At 42.4% G+C, this 15,817-nt stretch overlaps 1 protein-coding gene across 1 annotated transcript in view; it reads right to left on the reverse strand.

The window, feature by feature from the left end:
• Positions 1 to 15,817, reverse strand: part of mipol1 (mirror-image polydactyly 1) — a 104,448-nt gene that overhangs the window by 28,166 nt on the left and 60,465 nt on the right. Inside the window, exons 10-11 of the mRNA XM_056256117.1 lie at positions 15,547 to 15,717; positions 7,014 to 7,121 (exon numbers count right to left, since the gene is read on the reverse strand). Of these exons, the coding sequence (XP_056112092.1) occupies positions 7,014 to 7,121; positions 15,547 to 15,717 (279 nt within the window). The remainder of the gene's footprint in view (positions 1 to 7,013; positions 7,122 to 15,546; positions 15,718 to 15,817) is intronic.

Here is a 15,817-nt window from a genome sequence, read left to right on the forward strand (position 1 = left end):
TAGCACCCATTGTTTTAGGACATCCCTGGCTCATCAAACACAACCCCAAGATTGACTGGCAGCAGAGATCAGTGTCTGAATGGAGCAGTAAATGTCATGAGTCCTGTCTTGTGTCTGCTTGTCCGTCTGTTTCTGTTTGTACGTTTCAGGAGGAAGCAGCGGACTTGTCAATCGTGCCCACGGAGTACCTAGACCTGAAGGAGGTGTTCAGTAAGTCTCGTGCTGCTTCTCTCCCTCCGCATCGTCCCTATGACTGTGCTATAGAGTTATTGCCAGGTACGTCTCCGCCTAAGGGCAAGTTATATTCACTTTCTGTCCCAGAGAGGGAGGCTATGGAGAAATATATTTCTGATTCTCTAGCAGCGGGGTTCATCCGTCCCTCCTCTTCTCCAGCGGGGGCGGGGTTCTTTTTTGTGGGGAAGAAGGATGGGTCTTTGCGACCTTGTATTGACTACCGGGGGCTGAACAACATCACGGTAAAGAATACTTATCCTTTGCCGTTGATGTCTTCAGCCTTCGAGAGGTTGCAAGGAGCATCTATCTTCACAAAATTGGATTTACGTAATGCTCATCATTTGGTCCGCATCAGGAGGGGGGATGAATGGAAGACTGCTTTCAATACCCCCAGGGGGCACTTTGAATACTTGGTCATGCCTTTCGGCTTGTCCAACTCCCCAGCGGTCTTCCAGGCACTCGTCAATGACGTGCTGCGAGATATGGTCGATCAATTCATATATGTCTACCTGGATGACATATTGATTTTTTCTTCTTCTCTCCAGGAACACGTGCAGCATGTTCGACGAGTGCTTCAGAGACTGCTAGAGAATGGGCTTTTTGTCAAGGCGGAGAAATGCGCTTTTCATGCACAGTCTGTTCCTTTCCTTGGGTACATTGTGTCGTCTGAGGGAATGCGTATGGATCCTGAGAAGGTTAAGGCTGTGGTAGATTGGCCAAGTCCAGATTCCCGTAAGGCCCTACAGAGGTTTCTGGGGTTCGCCAATTTTTACCGGCGGTTTATTCGCAATTTCAGCCAACTAGCCTCGCCTCTGACCGCCTTGACCTCCCCCAGAATGGCGTTCAGGTGGTCAGACGCAGCGGAAGCTGCGTTTGCCAAACTGAAAGGCCGCTTTGTTTCAGCCCCCATCCTGGTTACCCCTGATCCATCACGTCAGTTCGTGGTGGAGGTCGATGCGTCATAGGTGGGGGTAGGTGCAGTGCTATCCCAACGCTCTCTCACAGACGACAAGATGCACCCATGCGCGTTTTTGTCTCATCGATTATCCCCTGCCGAACGTAACTATGATATTGGTAATCGAGAGTTGTTGGCAGTCAAGTTGGCATTGGAGGAGTGGCGCCACTGGTTAGAAGGGTCAGGGGTACCTTTCGTCGTCTGGACAGACCATAAGAATTTGGAGTATATCAGAACTGCTAAAAGATTGAACTCTAGGCAGGCTCGGTGGGCACTTTTTTTCGGACGTTTTGACTTTTCCCTCTCGTACCGCCCGGGCTCCAAAAACATCAAGCCCGATTCTTTATCGCGCATTTTTGACCGTTCCGATCGCCCGTCTACTCCCGAGTGCATTTTTCCAGAGACTCTAATTATCTCTACACTCACATGGGAGGTCGAATCGAAGGTCAAGACGGCCTTACAAGGGGTAACGCCTCCGGTCGGTTGCCCACCGAACCGCTTATTTGTGCCAGAGGAATTACGGTCCGACGTTGTTCAGTGGGGGCATTGTTCCAATGTGGCTTGTCATCCAGGAGTTAGCCGCACTACATCTTTAGTCAAGCAACGATTTTGGTGGCCACGTATGGCTCGCGACGTTCACAGTTTTGTTTTGGCTTGCTCAGTTTGTGCCACTGGTAAGACTTCCAATCGACCCCCAGATGGGCTCCTTCAACCGCTGCCGGTCCCTTCGAGACCCTGGTCCCACATCGCTCTAGATTTTGTCACCGCCCTCCCACCCTCTCAGGGTAACACGGTAGTTTTAACCGTGGTGGACCGGTTCTCGAAGGCGGCCCACTTTATTCCCTTGCCCAAATTGCCCTCAGCCAAGGAGACAGCGATAACAGTCGTTAACCACGTCTTTCGGTTACATGGCCTCCCGACAGACGTGGTTTCCGACAGAGGTCCCCAATTTGTGTCCAAATTTTGGCAAGAATTTTGTAGGTTACTGGGTGCGACTGTTAGTCTGTCCTCAGGGTTTCATCCCCAGAGCAACGGCCAAACTGAGAGAGCCAACCAGGATTTGGAGAGAACGTTGCGATGTATGGTTTCCAAGAATCCTTCCTCATGGAGCCAACAACTATCAATGGTGGAGTACGCCCACAATTCATTACCAGTATCATCCACGGGCCTATCTCCGTTTGAGTGTAGCATAGGGTACCAGCCACCAATTTTTCCTAGTCTGGAACCCGAAGTCGCGGTTCCCTCCGCTCACGCCTTTGTCCAGAGGTGTCATCGCACTTGGACTAGAGCCCGGGAGACTCTACTCCAAGTGGGAGCGCGCACCAAGGCCAAAGCCGATCGCCACCGGCGGAGGCCTCCCGTATACGTCGTCGGTTCCAAAGTGTGGCTTTCTACCAAGAACATTCCTCTCCGTTCCGTTTCGAATAAGCTTGCTCCCAAATTCATTGGCCCGTTTACTGTCACCAAGATTATTAGTCCGGTGGCAGTCCGCCTCAATCTTCCTCCAGTGTACAGGAGAATTCATCCCGTTTTTCATGTATCCAAAATCAAGCCAGTTTTTCGTTCTCGTATTAATCCGCCTGTCCCGGTTCCCCCACCGCCGCGACTCGTAGACGGGGAGACCACATATTCGGTTCATCGTATTCTGGACTCAAGGCGGAGGGGACGCGGGTTCCAGTACTTGGTGGACTGGGAAGGTTACGGTCCGGAGGAGAGAAGTTGGGTGCCTGCTAGAGACATTCTGGATCACTCCCTTATTGATGATTACAATCGACAGGTAAGGGAGTCTGGGGACGCCAGGAGGCGTTCCTAGGAGAGGGGGTACTGTCACGATTCATGAACTCGCTGTTTCCTTCATGTCTCGTGTTATTGTTGTTCTGTGAGTACGAGCGCGTGTGAGTGGGCGTTACCGCTCGTTCAGTTGATCAGTTCACCGGCTGATCTCATTATCAGCGCCAGCTGCTGTCAATTCATCCCACTATAAAAACTCATCACAAACTCCTCTCTTTGTCAGATCGTTGGTTTGGTGTCCTCTGTGTCGTGCTTCGTGTTCCAGTTGCTGTCTGTTCCAGTTCGAGTTCCTGTTCGGTGTCTTCGTATCCTGTCTCGTCTGATGTTCACCTGCACTGGATTCTCTGTCACCCGCACTGGTATCACCATCACCTGCACGCTGACCACTGAGTCCCTGCGCCACCATCTGCTGTGTTCCTTGAGATTGTCTTTGTGTCTTCTGACTACCAATAAAGGAGTTAACTTGCAATTGCTTCCGCCCCGTTCTTGTGACACTATCGCTTCTCTTTGTTGACATTACGAATTTCGTCGAATTTCATTTACGAAGATGGTTGGCGCGTTCCCAAGCGCAAATTCTAAACGACTCAAACACACAGCACTCGCAGAGTAGCATTTACTGTGCATCGAAACTGAAAATGAACACAGTGCTGCGCTTTGGCTTTACTCTGAAACATGCAGCGCGTCAGACTATATATTTATATAATTACATCACAACCGTTGCAATTTGATGATCGCACAAAGCCATACCACATTCTCTCTCACAACCATGCATTGTCAAAATTCATAAAAAAGTTAAAAGCAACTGGTGAGTAACACCATTCCTACGCCACTTTAACATTTTTTCCGGTCTTTTCGCGATTTCAATCATCATAACCCCAAACAAATTCATGCTGTTCACACTTTTCAGGTCGAAAAATACGTAAAAATCAGATCCCTGAGATGAAATCAGTAAGGGCCCCGGCCCCCGCAGAAGAAGTTAAAGGTGAGGTCTGGACAGAACGATGAAGGCCAAGAGAGTGATGATGGGGGCAGGAGCAGGCGTGTGAGATCCCTTCACTGCTGTCAATGCAGAAGAGAAAAGCTGCAGAGCAAACACAGGTGGTTCAGAGCGAGGGCAGAGCTCTTCACAACGGCCCCCGCGAGCCTGTCCACATCCCCCACTCAGCATTTAGAGGGACTCGCACGCTTCAAACTAAAACCAGCCGACAAACACACACACACGTTGCATCTCTATTACTTTAATGTAAGCTAATTTGAAATATCACAGACTAACTGAAACATTAAACAGTCTTTGTCCATTAAATGAACCTCGTTTCCTGTCAGGTCATTCCCAAAAAGGTTTTGCCTTTCTTTCTCATGAAATTAGAATAAAATTGGTTCACACAAACCTGCTTTCACACACATTTCACATTATAGTCAAGATTTCCCATTAACACATTCTTCTTGAACAAAGGCCCAGATTGAATTGACAGACTGCGGAATAGATTTAAATATGCGTTATTATGCGATTTAAGTTATGCGTTAAACGGCGCTGAAGTCATAATCAAATGAGCTCAAATAAGGGGTAAGGATGCAAACAGATTAAATGTGTGTTTGATAATTATTGCACCTTAAACATGCACATCCTTATATACACCCTCTGGCTGTATTAGATTTTAATTAAACATTATTTAGTCTGTTTTTGTTATGGGGGCTGTATTGTAGGCCTTTTTTGTTTTTTTACTGCAGGCAATTGGTGACCACAAAGATAGCAAAGCCTGACCAACAATAAAGCTCTTATGGTTGTTGAGCAGGTTATTTTACATGCGCTGAGGTGAAAATGAGACTGAAGAGATAAGACAAGGAATAGCCCCGGGTGCTATCAACTGACAAAAAGTCACTGGCCAAAAAAATACTTTGCAGGTGCTTTGCTGTTCTGGTGAAATATGATGATGAAATGACAACAAACGCTAAATACGCCCCCTAATTTCCATCTTAATTGAAAAGAAAAAGAAAAACAACCGGGCTATCTTTCATCATTATCTTCCATGATATAAAGAACACCAGTTAACATTCTCTAAAGAGTCTGTCGATTAAAAACCTAGAAATTAATCATCCAAATGAAATCCCTTAAAGTTAGTGTGAGCTAAAAGCTAAATATAAAGATTTCAGAAGGAAGTCTTTTGCTCATCATCTTTAACTCAACTCTTTTTTTCACCCAGAAGATTTTCTCTGGCTTTCTTTAAAGTAAAATGTCAATCGATAAGTGGAAGTCCTGTTCATTTTTAAATTGTTTTGTGGATATGTTCCTGGCACTGTTGACTAATTTTACGACAGCTGTTCCCATTTCGTTTTAAATTAAAAACCCCGCTCTATAATCCCAGGAGTCAATCTATAATTAAGGGGATTTATAGAAAAACCAAGTGCTACATTAATAACAAAATTTAATATATTTCTTAATAAGCCATCAGCCGAACCGTCTTAAATGTGAAATATTATTTTTTTATTTTTTGGGGGGAAATCTTAAGTAAAATTGCTTGGAGACAGACTGGACTTTTTACCAGATTATAAATAATCATTATTTTTTATCTACTGGTAATCGTCGCCATGTGGCACAGACGAATCAGAGCATTTTCACACCACAATCCACATCATCACATCTAAAATACAAACAATCCAGTATCATTATCACCAGTTTTGCCCCTCACCATTGGTTTGTTTCTGTGAATCCGACAGCAAATGTTCATCATATGGCTACACCATCAAAGTGATTACAGGCCTAGAAAAAGCCTAAATAAAAATCTGAAATACATTTCTTTAAACCACTTTTTAAATATCAGGGATGAATTTAACACAAAAAAAAGGACCAACAAGGTCATTTAACATTTATCTTTAGGAATAAATTAAGTAATTAATAATAAAAATAAATAAATAAAATAAACAACAACAATAATAATAATAAATGAAGTAAAATAAATTAATAAAACACACAAAAATATATAGATTATTGATTTAATTATGTAGATTAACGTTTTATAATAATAATAATATTAAAAATAAATATGAATTTTTCTGAGAGGGGGTTTTACCATACAAAACTATCAAATATTTGTATTAGAAAATTTACGTCTAACAACTGATGTTTGAACTAGTGAGGTGTATACATTCCAATGTCAGTTGTTGGACAATTAGTTGACCATCATAAACCTTTTTTTACTAGCCATGAGCCATTTAGAGATGGTAAACTATTTCACTACCATTGCACTGATATGTATGTGATGAATAAAACGGTGTAAAAACTATTTCACCATGAATGCTAATAATAACACAAGCTCAACCTCCCCTGCAGACACCTGCAGCCCATTGGGCGATGAGGTTAAGTGGATGATTACAACAAATGCAGTTAGTGTGTGAATATATCCAGCTAAGACGCAGGTTGAGTCAGTGTTTTCAGGTACAGGTCCGACCCTGACTCAGCCCCCCCCCCCACGTCCCCCCCTCCCTCCCTAAAACCAGCCCCCCTGCTCGCCCAAGTCTCTCTCAGTGCATGTTTACATAGCTCTATCTAATGACGGCCTTTTTACAGCACTCTGCATTAAACTCAAGGGCTCTGGCTGCATCAGATAAATACAGCAAATCAAATAGGCCCGTGTTTGCCCTGCGTCTCCCTGACAGACCCGCAGCGAGGCATCGCAGCACACTGACCAGCCTGTGTCATCCTAAAACCCTGTCAAACAGACACCCGCGGCCGCCAGTCTATCGCTGCAAATCGCTGGAAAACAAGAGCAGGAGAGAGCAAATAGAAGTTAATGAATGATACAGTGGAGAGTGTAATGACGGGCTGATAAAGGGTCCAGGGGCGACCGTGTGCGCGTACGGGGGACTGCTCGTACGGTGAAGGTCGGATTCGAGGATGGTGTTGTTGGCAAACACCCCTGGTGTGTTATGGCAAGCGTGTGCATTCTGTGAAAGCTAGCGTGGGCTAACCCGAGAGCTCGTGACATTAATTTCCAGAGGCTTCTTCCCACGTGGGAGGTGTGTGTGTGCGCTTTACCTTGCTCGCTCGTTCCCGATTGTTTTGGGCGGCCAGGTGGCGGGTGCTGTTTGCAGAATTATGGCATGGCTCTTTCACACGAATAAGCTCTTGTTCCAGACGCTTGCACTGGGAAAGAGAGAGAGAGAGAGAGAGAGAGAGAGAGAGAGAGAGAGAGAGAGAGAGAGAGAGAGAGAGAGAGAGAGAGAGAGAGAGAGAGAGAGAGAGAGAGAGAGAGAGAGAGAGAGAGAGAGAGAGAGAGAGAGAGAGAGAGAGAGAGAGAGAGAGAGAGAGAGAGAGAAGCGGGATCACTTGAATGCATTAAATCACAATTTACCCAGGAGATTAGACCAGCTATAAGAGGCTTGCTTTTACACCTGGTTACTTTTGCATTAACCAAACAAGCCAAAACTTCGTCAAATTAACTACTGGTGATCCTACCAAGTCACTTTCACTGTTCTGTTTCTGTAGAGTAGGATCAAACTCATCTAAAAAAAAAGAACATCTCTGATGTTTTTAAGAATTGCTCAGAAATTTCCTCTATGCAGTGTACTATATTATATTTACATTCCAAATAACTGCTTAGATATTACATTATTACAATCTTATGATCTATAATTAATCGTTTTACGAGGAGAAGGGGTCATTTTATTGACAAAATCATTTAAGGTGCAAACGCTGGTGCACAAAATGATTGCAACTTTAATGCAAATATTATTTCAACTCTTTCAACAAAGTTGGCTCAAGAATCCTGTGAAAACCAGTTGCACTGCCACATGGAAAAATGGTGTATGTAAGCCTGTTCTATGAGAGGTGAAATCTCTGCAGGGTATAAATCTACATTCTCAGTTATGACTATATTTACTGTAAGAACCTCAGCACACACTTGCTGATATTACTCTCAGTTTGTGTCTGTGATCCCTGGAGGGACAGACTCATTTGTGGTATATTTCAAATATAAAATCACTTTCTTTTATGAAGAAAAATATGTGTGCTGTGGAACGTCCATACAGTGGAAAGAGAAATAGTTTCAGCCACTTGAGTAACTCAACAGCATTCATATATATACTTCATATACTGCTTGTGTTTGGGAGATGCCCAAAAAGTTTTTGGGATTTTTTATTATTATTTTTTTTTTTTTGCACGTCAAAGTAAATGTTATACAGGTAAAATTAATTATATGTCAAACAAATTTAGCACAAATAAACAAATAATAATAATCAATGAACTGTTTTTAAGTTAATTTTTAAAATGTTAAATTATGCATTTTCCCGCTAATAGCACCTATAGTATAATTGCATGGTAATGCAAAAAAAATAAAATAAAATAAAAATAATTATAGCCAGGGGATGAAAACTTTTTAAATTTGATGTTTAAATAAAAATCAAGGTAAATTGTACTTAATTTGTCTTCCGGAAAACATCCAAGTATCTTCTGTTGCTTCCGAAGGGCAGCACTAATTTTTTTTAAACAAATATTTAAACAAAATAAGAAAAATGTGGACATCTTCATCCTGTTCAAAAGTTTTCACCCCCGGCTCTTAATGCTTTGTGTTTCCTTCTGGAGGATCAGTGAATGTTTGAACCTTCTTTAATAGTTGTGTTTGAGTCCCTCAATTGTCCTAAGTGTGAAAAGATTGATCTCAAAATCATAGTCACTGCTGGAAAGGGGTTAAAATATGCAAAAGATGCTGGAAAACTGAATAATTTGCAGGACCTGAAGGATTTTTCTGAAGAACATTAGGCAGTTTAACTGCTCAGGACAAACAAGGGACTCAAGAACAACCATCACAAAACATAAAAACAGAAGTGGATCATCCAGGTAACGGCACACACAGTATTAAGAATCAAGGGGACATCAACTTTTGAACGGGGTCATTTTTTATAAATTTCGGCTATTTCTTTGTCTTGTGGACTATACACTCACCTAAAGGATTATTAGGAACACCATACTAATACTGCGTTTGACCCCCTTTCGCCTTCAGAACTGCCTTAATTCTACGTGGCATTGATTCAACAAGGTGCTGAAAGCATTCTTTAGAAATGTTGGCCCATATTGATAGGATAGCATCTTGCAGTTGATGGAGATTTGTGGGATGCACATCCAGGGCACAAAGCTCCCGTTCCACCACATCCCAAAGATGCTCTATTGGGTTGAGATCTGGTGACTGTGGGGGCCATTTTAGTACAGTGAACTCATTGTCATGTTCAAGAAACCAATTTGAAATGATTCGAGCTTTGTGACATGGTGCATTATCCTGCTGGAAGTAGCCATCAGAGGATGGGTACATGGTGGCCATAAAGGGATGGACATGGTCAGAGACAATGCTCAGGTAGGCCGTGGCATTTAAACGATTCCCAATTGGCACTAAGGGGCCTAAAGTGTGCCAAGAAAACATCCCCCACACCATTACACCACCACGACCAGCCTGCACAGTGGTAACAAGGCATGATGGATCCATGTTCTCATTCTGTTTACGCCAAATTCTGACTCTACCATTTGAATGTCTCAACAGAAATCGAGACTCATCAGACCAGGCAACATTTTTGTCTTCAACTGTCTAATTTTGGTGAGCTCTTGCAAATTGTAGCCTCTTTTTCCTATTTGTAGTGGAGATGAGTGGTACCCGGTGGGGTCTTCTGCTGTTGTAGCCCATCCGCCTCAAGGTTGTGCGTGTTGTGGCTTCACAAATGCTTTGCTGCATACCTCGGTTGTAACGAGTGGTTATTTCAGTCAAAGTTGCTCTTCTATCAGCTTGAATCAGTCGGCCCATTCTCCTCTGACCTCTAGCATCAACCAGGCATTTTCGCCCACAGGACTGCCGCATACTGGATGTTTTTCCCTTTTCACACTATTCTTTGTAAACCCTAGAAATGGTTGTGCGTGAAAATCCCAGTAACTGAGCAGATTGTGAAATACTTAGACCGGCCCGTCTGGCACCAACAACCATGCCACGCTCAAAATTGCTTAGTTTGGACATTCAGTTTGGAGTTCAGGAGATTGTCTTGACCAGGACCACACCCCTAAATGCATTGAAGAAACTGCCATGTGATTGGTTGATTAGATAATTGCATTAATGAGAAATTGAACAGGTGTTCCTAATAATCCTTTAGGTGAGTGTATGTAAACATCTTTTATGTAAAATATCTTATTCAGGAGAGTACTAAATAAAACATAACATGCATTTTGTATGATCCCTCTTATTTGATATATATATATATATATTAGGTTTTACATGTAAAGTGGTGCAACTAATGTTGGTGGAACACTTTGCCCTCAAAAACTATTAAATGCTAAAACTATTACAAATACTATTATACAATTTTGAAAATTGTTTCACTCTATTGAAATTTGACAGCTTACTGAGCAGAATTGAATAGCACAAGTGCCTACACATAATTCCCTATCCACAAAGCCCATGTCCTCTCCTCATTTTGCCTTACAATATGAGACTCTCCGGCAGACTTTCATACAGACAGATTGAGAGACAGACAGGCGCTTTAAACATACACCGTTGTGACCAGCTCTTTGGTGGGTATTATTGTAAGTAGGCTTGTTTTCTACCAGTCCATATGTGCTCCTCTCCATGTCCACATTCCAGGATCGACGGACACTTACCAGGAATGTAAACCATCCTCACGGCCTGACAAGTCCCAATGTTTCAACATTCAGCCGTCTCAAAGAGTAGCGCCCGCGCAAACAAGCCTCTCAGCCACAGACCCCACTCCTGTCTCTTTCCTCTGCAGACTAAAATAATACCGCTGCCGTCCAGACAAAACACACAGCTCCTCTTTAGTGTCAGCCTGAGTTATGGTTCTCGGGCAGCAGATGTTTTTTAGGGGGAAACGTATTTTAATCAGAATGCACCTCTGCGGTGACGCAAAAGGCCAACACTGCGGTCAGCGCCCCAAAAATAACCGGGGCGAAATGGAGCGTAGGAAGTAGGAACAGACACATTAACCTATTTTAACTTTTTAATCCACCAATTAAAGTCTCAGATGGCAATATTAAACAGCCCAAAAACACAAGAGTAGAAATAAGAGGTCTGAACCACGTGACAGCATGTTCTGCAAGCGGGGGGAAAAAAAATTCAGCGGAATAAGATCTCAAGACAATCAGCTAACCCTAATTCACCATGAGATGCGACTCAATTTCCTCTCTCACTTTAACATCAGCACTCTATCAAGATCAAGAGAAATTCAATAAGCGCTCAGCGCTGGGACATAACGAAGCAGATCTTATTCTCTGCGTTAACTGTGAGGAGAGGAAGGAAGTGAGAATAAGATTTATTTCTTCCAGCACTTATCCAGCTTTTCGTATTCCGGCAGGCCAAAGGGATGCGGCGGCCCTCTGCCTGGAGCCGGGCTCTAATCCCTACGAGATGAGGAGAGAGACAGGTGGAACGGCAGGGGAGGGAGATATCCTTGAGGATAGAGAGAGGACCCATTCCCGTCTCAGAGGGATTAGGCCTGGGGTTTTTGCAACTTATTTCTGAAATTACCCCACAGATTCAGGTTTTTGGCCCCAATGAAAAGCCTTCTAGGGGACGTTTCGCAGCCATGTGCTGCTGGGTTTTTGGGCGGAGTTGGAAGAATGACACCTGGCCTTCTGTTCATTTCAGAGAAGTTGACACAGGTTGTCATGGTTGAGCTGTCACTGGCTTTCCGGATGTGCACGACAGGATTTATTTTATGAATCTGGGGCCGTATTCACAAAGAATTTTATCTTACCACTAGGAGTACTCCTAAATCGCACTAAAATATTTTAGCTAGGAGTTTTCTCTTAAAAGTTATTCACAACGCCTTTCAGACCTACTCTTAGTAAGGAAAAATGACAACTCCTAAACTAAGAGTGAGTCTTCGTTGCTATGGATGACGTCACTTCTCATGCACGAGCCTCCTCGCAATGATCACGGTGATTGGTTGTTAGACGACAGGGCCATCATGCGGAACATAACACAGACGCAACAAATCATGGATTTAGGACATCTAAATATGTCTGTGTCCTACACAAAATAATAATAGTAGGCCTAATGTCATCGAAATGTTTGTGCAGGCCCCAGTGAAGTGTAATTCTAACAAGGCAGAGAGAGAGAGAAGTCGTGAATTAAATTAAATTAAATCAAGGTAGCCTACAATGAAAACCGCCACTTGCCTAATAATGAAAAAACGACACTTGCATTAACACTTGCTTGGTTAATTGACATCCTATTAGCCTAAATAGACTACTTAAAGCAAGGAAATGTTACTCCTATTGAAGTAATGTAATGGTGTGTTCACACCGAACGCGAATAAAGCGTCAAATACGCGTCTATCGCTTGAACATTCGCTCGAGTTCAAATTTTTCAACTTGCGCGGAAGACATTCGCGGCAAACGCGTCGCCCAATTCGCGTCATTTGCAACGCCCGGCGCGAATGATGCGCCTATTCGCGTCTTTGCATTGACTTTGTATGTAATCTACTCGCGCAAATAATTAAATTCGCGTTCGGTGTGAACACACCATAATAGTTGAATGACGGTGGATTATGAACTCGCCAAAACGGAAAAGAAAGCCCAACTGGACGCAGGATCAGTTACTGCTGCTGGCCCAAAAACATAATAAAAGTGAAATTCGGCACTGGGATATCAAGCAAAACTAAGCGTGAGAATGGGAGAGGATTTGTTTGCAGATCAATGCAGCATTCCCGCTTGTGTCGCGGACCCCGGACGACTGCGAGAGGCGGTGGTATGCGCTACAATCCTTTGTGAATAGGTCTTAGTTAGTTAGGAGTCCTCTCGACTTCTTTTAAGCTGTCCCAGACTTAGGTGCTACTTTTAGGGCTAAAATGCTTCGTGAATTACTCTTAGTGAAAAAAATTAGGAGTCCTAAAGTTAGGAGTGACACGCCCATTATTTTTAGGAGTTGCTCCTAAATTTGCCAGTTAGGAGCTACTTTTAGCCTTAAAATTCTTTGTGAATACGGCCCCTGGCCTACCTCCAATAAAGGACTCAGTCGATCAGAAGAATCTGAGCAGTACAAGTACATTTAAAATATGAACAGGGCAAAATGTAAACATAAGGTCTCTATTAATCAATTTTATTTCCACAATACTTTTTTGTAAGACTTAAAAATCCTTATCTTAGACCCTCTTATATATCCTTTGGACTTTGAAAATGAATTGCTATAATAGCATATCATTTAAAAAATGTCATTAAAATACACACTGCCCGGCCCAAAAAAAGTCGCTGTTTGGATTTAGATAGGCAAATGCTTAATGTCCCCGTGTAGTCAATATCCTTTAAAATATTAAAGGATAGTCAATATCCCTTAAAACTCATACACCCGAGACTACACCCAAGTGTAGTCAATATCCCTTAAAACTCATATTTAATCACCAAAATGACATATTTAAAAGATTTTTTCCCTGAAACAAATTTCTTCATGCCTTAAAATAGCTTGAATGTAACTCTACACCCTTGCCTTATTTACTATACCCGGTTCTATGAATATGCAAATTAGCTTTGCCCCAACCAGCTCAGAGATCCACTCGTTGACGATCACACGTTGACCTGATTGGTTACAAGGTATTTTGTGACGTCAGAAACACCAGCGATTATTTCAAACCGCGTTTTTGAGACTGTCTTTGGTTCAATTTGCACATGGTTTGTCTTAAAGCATGAATGTAAACACTGCAATAATGATACAATGATAGACTTTTATAAAGTCCCCCTGTGGTGAAAATTAGGCTTTTAATGTTGTTTATGTCTATGTGGTGTTAAAATAGATCAAAAGTGACAGTAAAGACATTTATAATGTTACAAACGATTTCTATTTCAAATAAATGTTTTTTTTAAGCTGCAGTCGGCAAGTCTGGCAGAGTGAGTGGACTTAGGCAAAATTTTGAATGTTTACAACTCTCATGGCCCTCCCCCACTATCAACGAATACCCTCCCACCGAGTTCATGCTCGTCAGTGCGTGTGCACCAGATTTTCAGTGAACGCGCCCGTCTCATCAGCATCCATCAACACCATGGATTATTTGGAGGTATGCTGTCCTGGCTAATCTACTGATAGATTGCAATTGCTAACGTCATTTATACTCTAAATGAGCTTACTTGATTTTCTGCCATCACTCTTCATTACTGCGCGAACTTCCGCGAACTTCAGGCGTGTGCATGTTATTGTAACGTGCGCGAGGGGTGGCGTGTGCCCGATCTGTGATTGACAGTCAGATCTCACACCCCCCTGCGCTGATTGGACATGATGAACCGGGAGCTGTGGATGTTTGCAAAACAAATAACACGCTCCAGGTGGAGTTAGAAGCTCGGGTTGTTTTTCTAAAACCACTTTATTTATGTTGTTCTGTCGGATTATAGAGTCGATTTCATTGAATATGATAAAAAAAATGTTGCCGACGGCAGCTTTAACCTTTTATCCAACAAAAAACATGTTTTTTTTTTAAAACTATTAAGCAGAACTGTTTTTAACACTGATAACAATAAGAACTGCTAATACGAAATGTTTCTTGAGCAGCAAATCAGCATATTAGAATGATTTCTGGAGGATCATGTGACACTGAAGACTGGAGAAATGATGCTGAAAATTCAGCTTTACCATCACAGAAATAAATTATATTTTAATATACAAGGAAGACAGAAAGCATTCCAATCAAAAATATTCCTGCAAATCCAACCATAGAAATATTAGAGCAGATTATACCTTGCAACCACCTACACAGATGAATTTACAATCACACAAAGAGTTTTCATCTTTACCCTATATGCTTTTATCTATATCTACACTACATTTTGTTGCAGAAATTCCACTTTTATTGCCAGAATCCCCCTTATTTTTGGCAATATAAAAGAGTGTTGTATCACTTTCCAAAAATCCAGTCTGAAATGCTGTTCATTTCTGAGTGTCACAAGTCTAGGAAATCAAATAGTCAGAAAGGCCTCGATGACCTGTACCATCACACCCGATAAAAGTTACAACACATAGCACCCACTGACCCAAAACAACACCGGGAATGACCGTTAGATACAATTCCGTGTCCAAACAATGAAATCAAGCACATTATATAACACCAATTATGAAACGTAGGCAATATTTATCAACAAAGAAATCCCAGCAAATACATCCACTGCCCCACACTTGAACTCTATGATGAAGCTGAATATCTGGATGTCAATATTTAGCTACCTGCTTGTTTGTTTTCATTTGATTGAATTATGTGTGTAGGAACGATATACCAAATATTTGAGGTTATGCAGCAATATTTGTCCCTACATGTGAATTAGGTAGCTGGTGTGTTGATTCTTAAATCAGTGCAGGATCTGTGAATAAACACAGATGTATGTGCTTTAATAGACCAATAATCAAAGTCATCTCGCAGAGGAGTTCAATCGCAGGAGGAGGAGAGATAGTCAATATTTAGAGAGTCGTATTTGATTTTTTTTCTATGGTGTAAAGGTTTCTGGCTTGGTACACAACTACTGTGAGTGGAGTGTTTAGGGCTGGTGTGGGTTAGGATTGACCCTTTGTGGAGAGCATGTGTGTGTCGTAGGTCTGTACCCTGGTTATAGCAGTGTCTCTTTCCTCTATGACGGCTTTCATCTCCTCTGAGGTGATCTGGGAGCGACGCTCTCTGGCTCTCTGGATCTGCTCTATGATGGCCGCCCCGCTCTGCTCGATAGCGAGGGCAGAGTCCGCGCTGTTAACCCTGTTCAACAGCTCTTCCAGGTCCTGACCAGAACATACAAATAAAACCACAGCTCATCAGGCAAATAGCATTTGATCATGTATTAAGAATTAGTCAATATTAATTTCTTCTAATTGTTCCTTA

The sequence above is a fragment of the Rhinichthys klamathensis genome, unplaced genomic scaffold (assembly GCF_029890125.1).
Source record: "Rhinichthys klamathensis goyatoka isolate OS25496 unplaced genomic scaffold, OSU_Roscu_1.1 h1tg000123l_1, whole genome shotgun sequence".
Taxonomy (NCBI): Eukaryota; Metazoa; Chordata; class Actinopteri; order Cypriniformes; family Leuciscidae; genus Rhinichthys; species Rhinichthys klamathensis.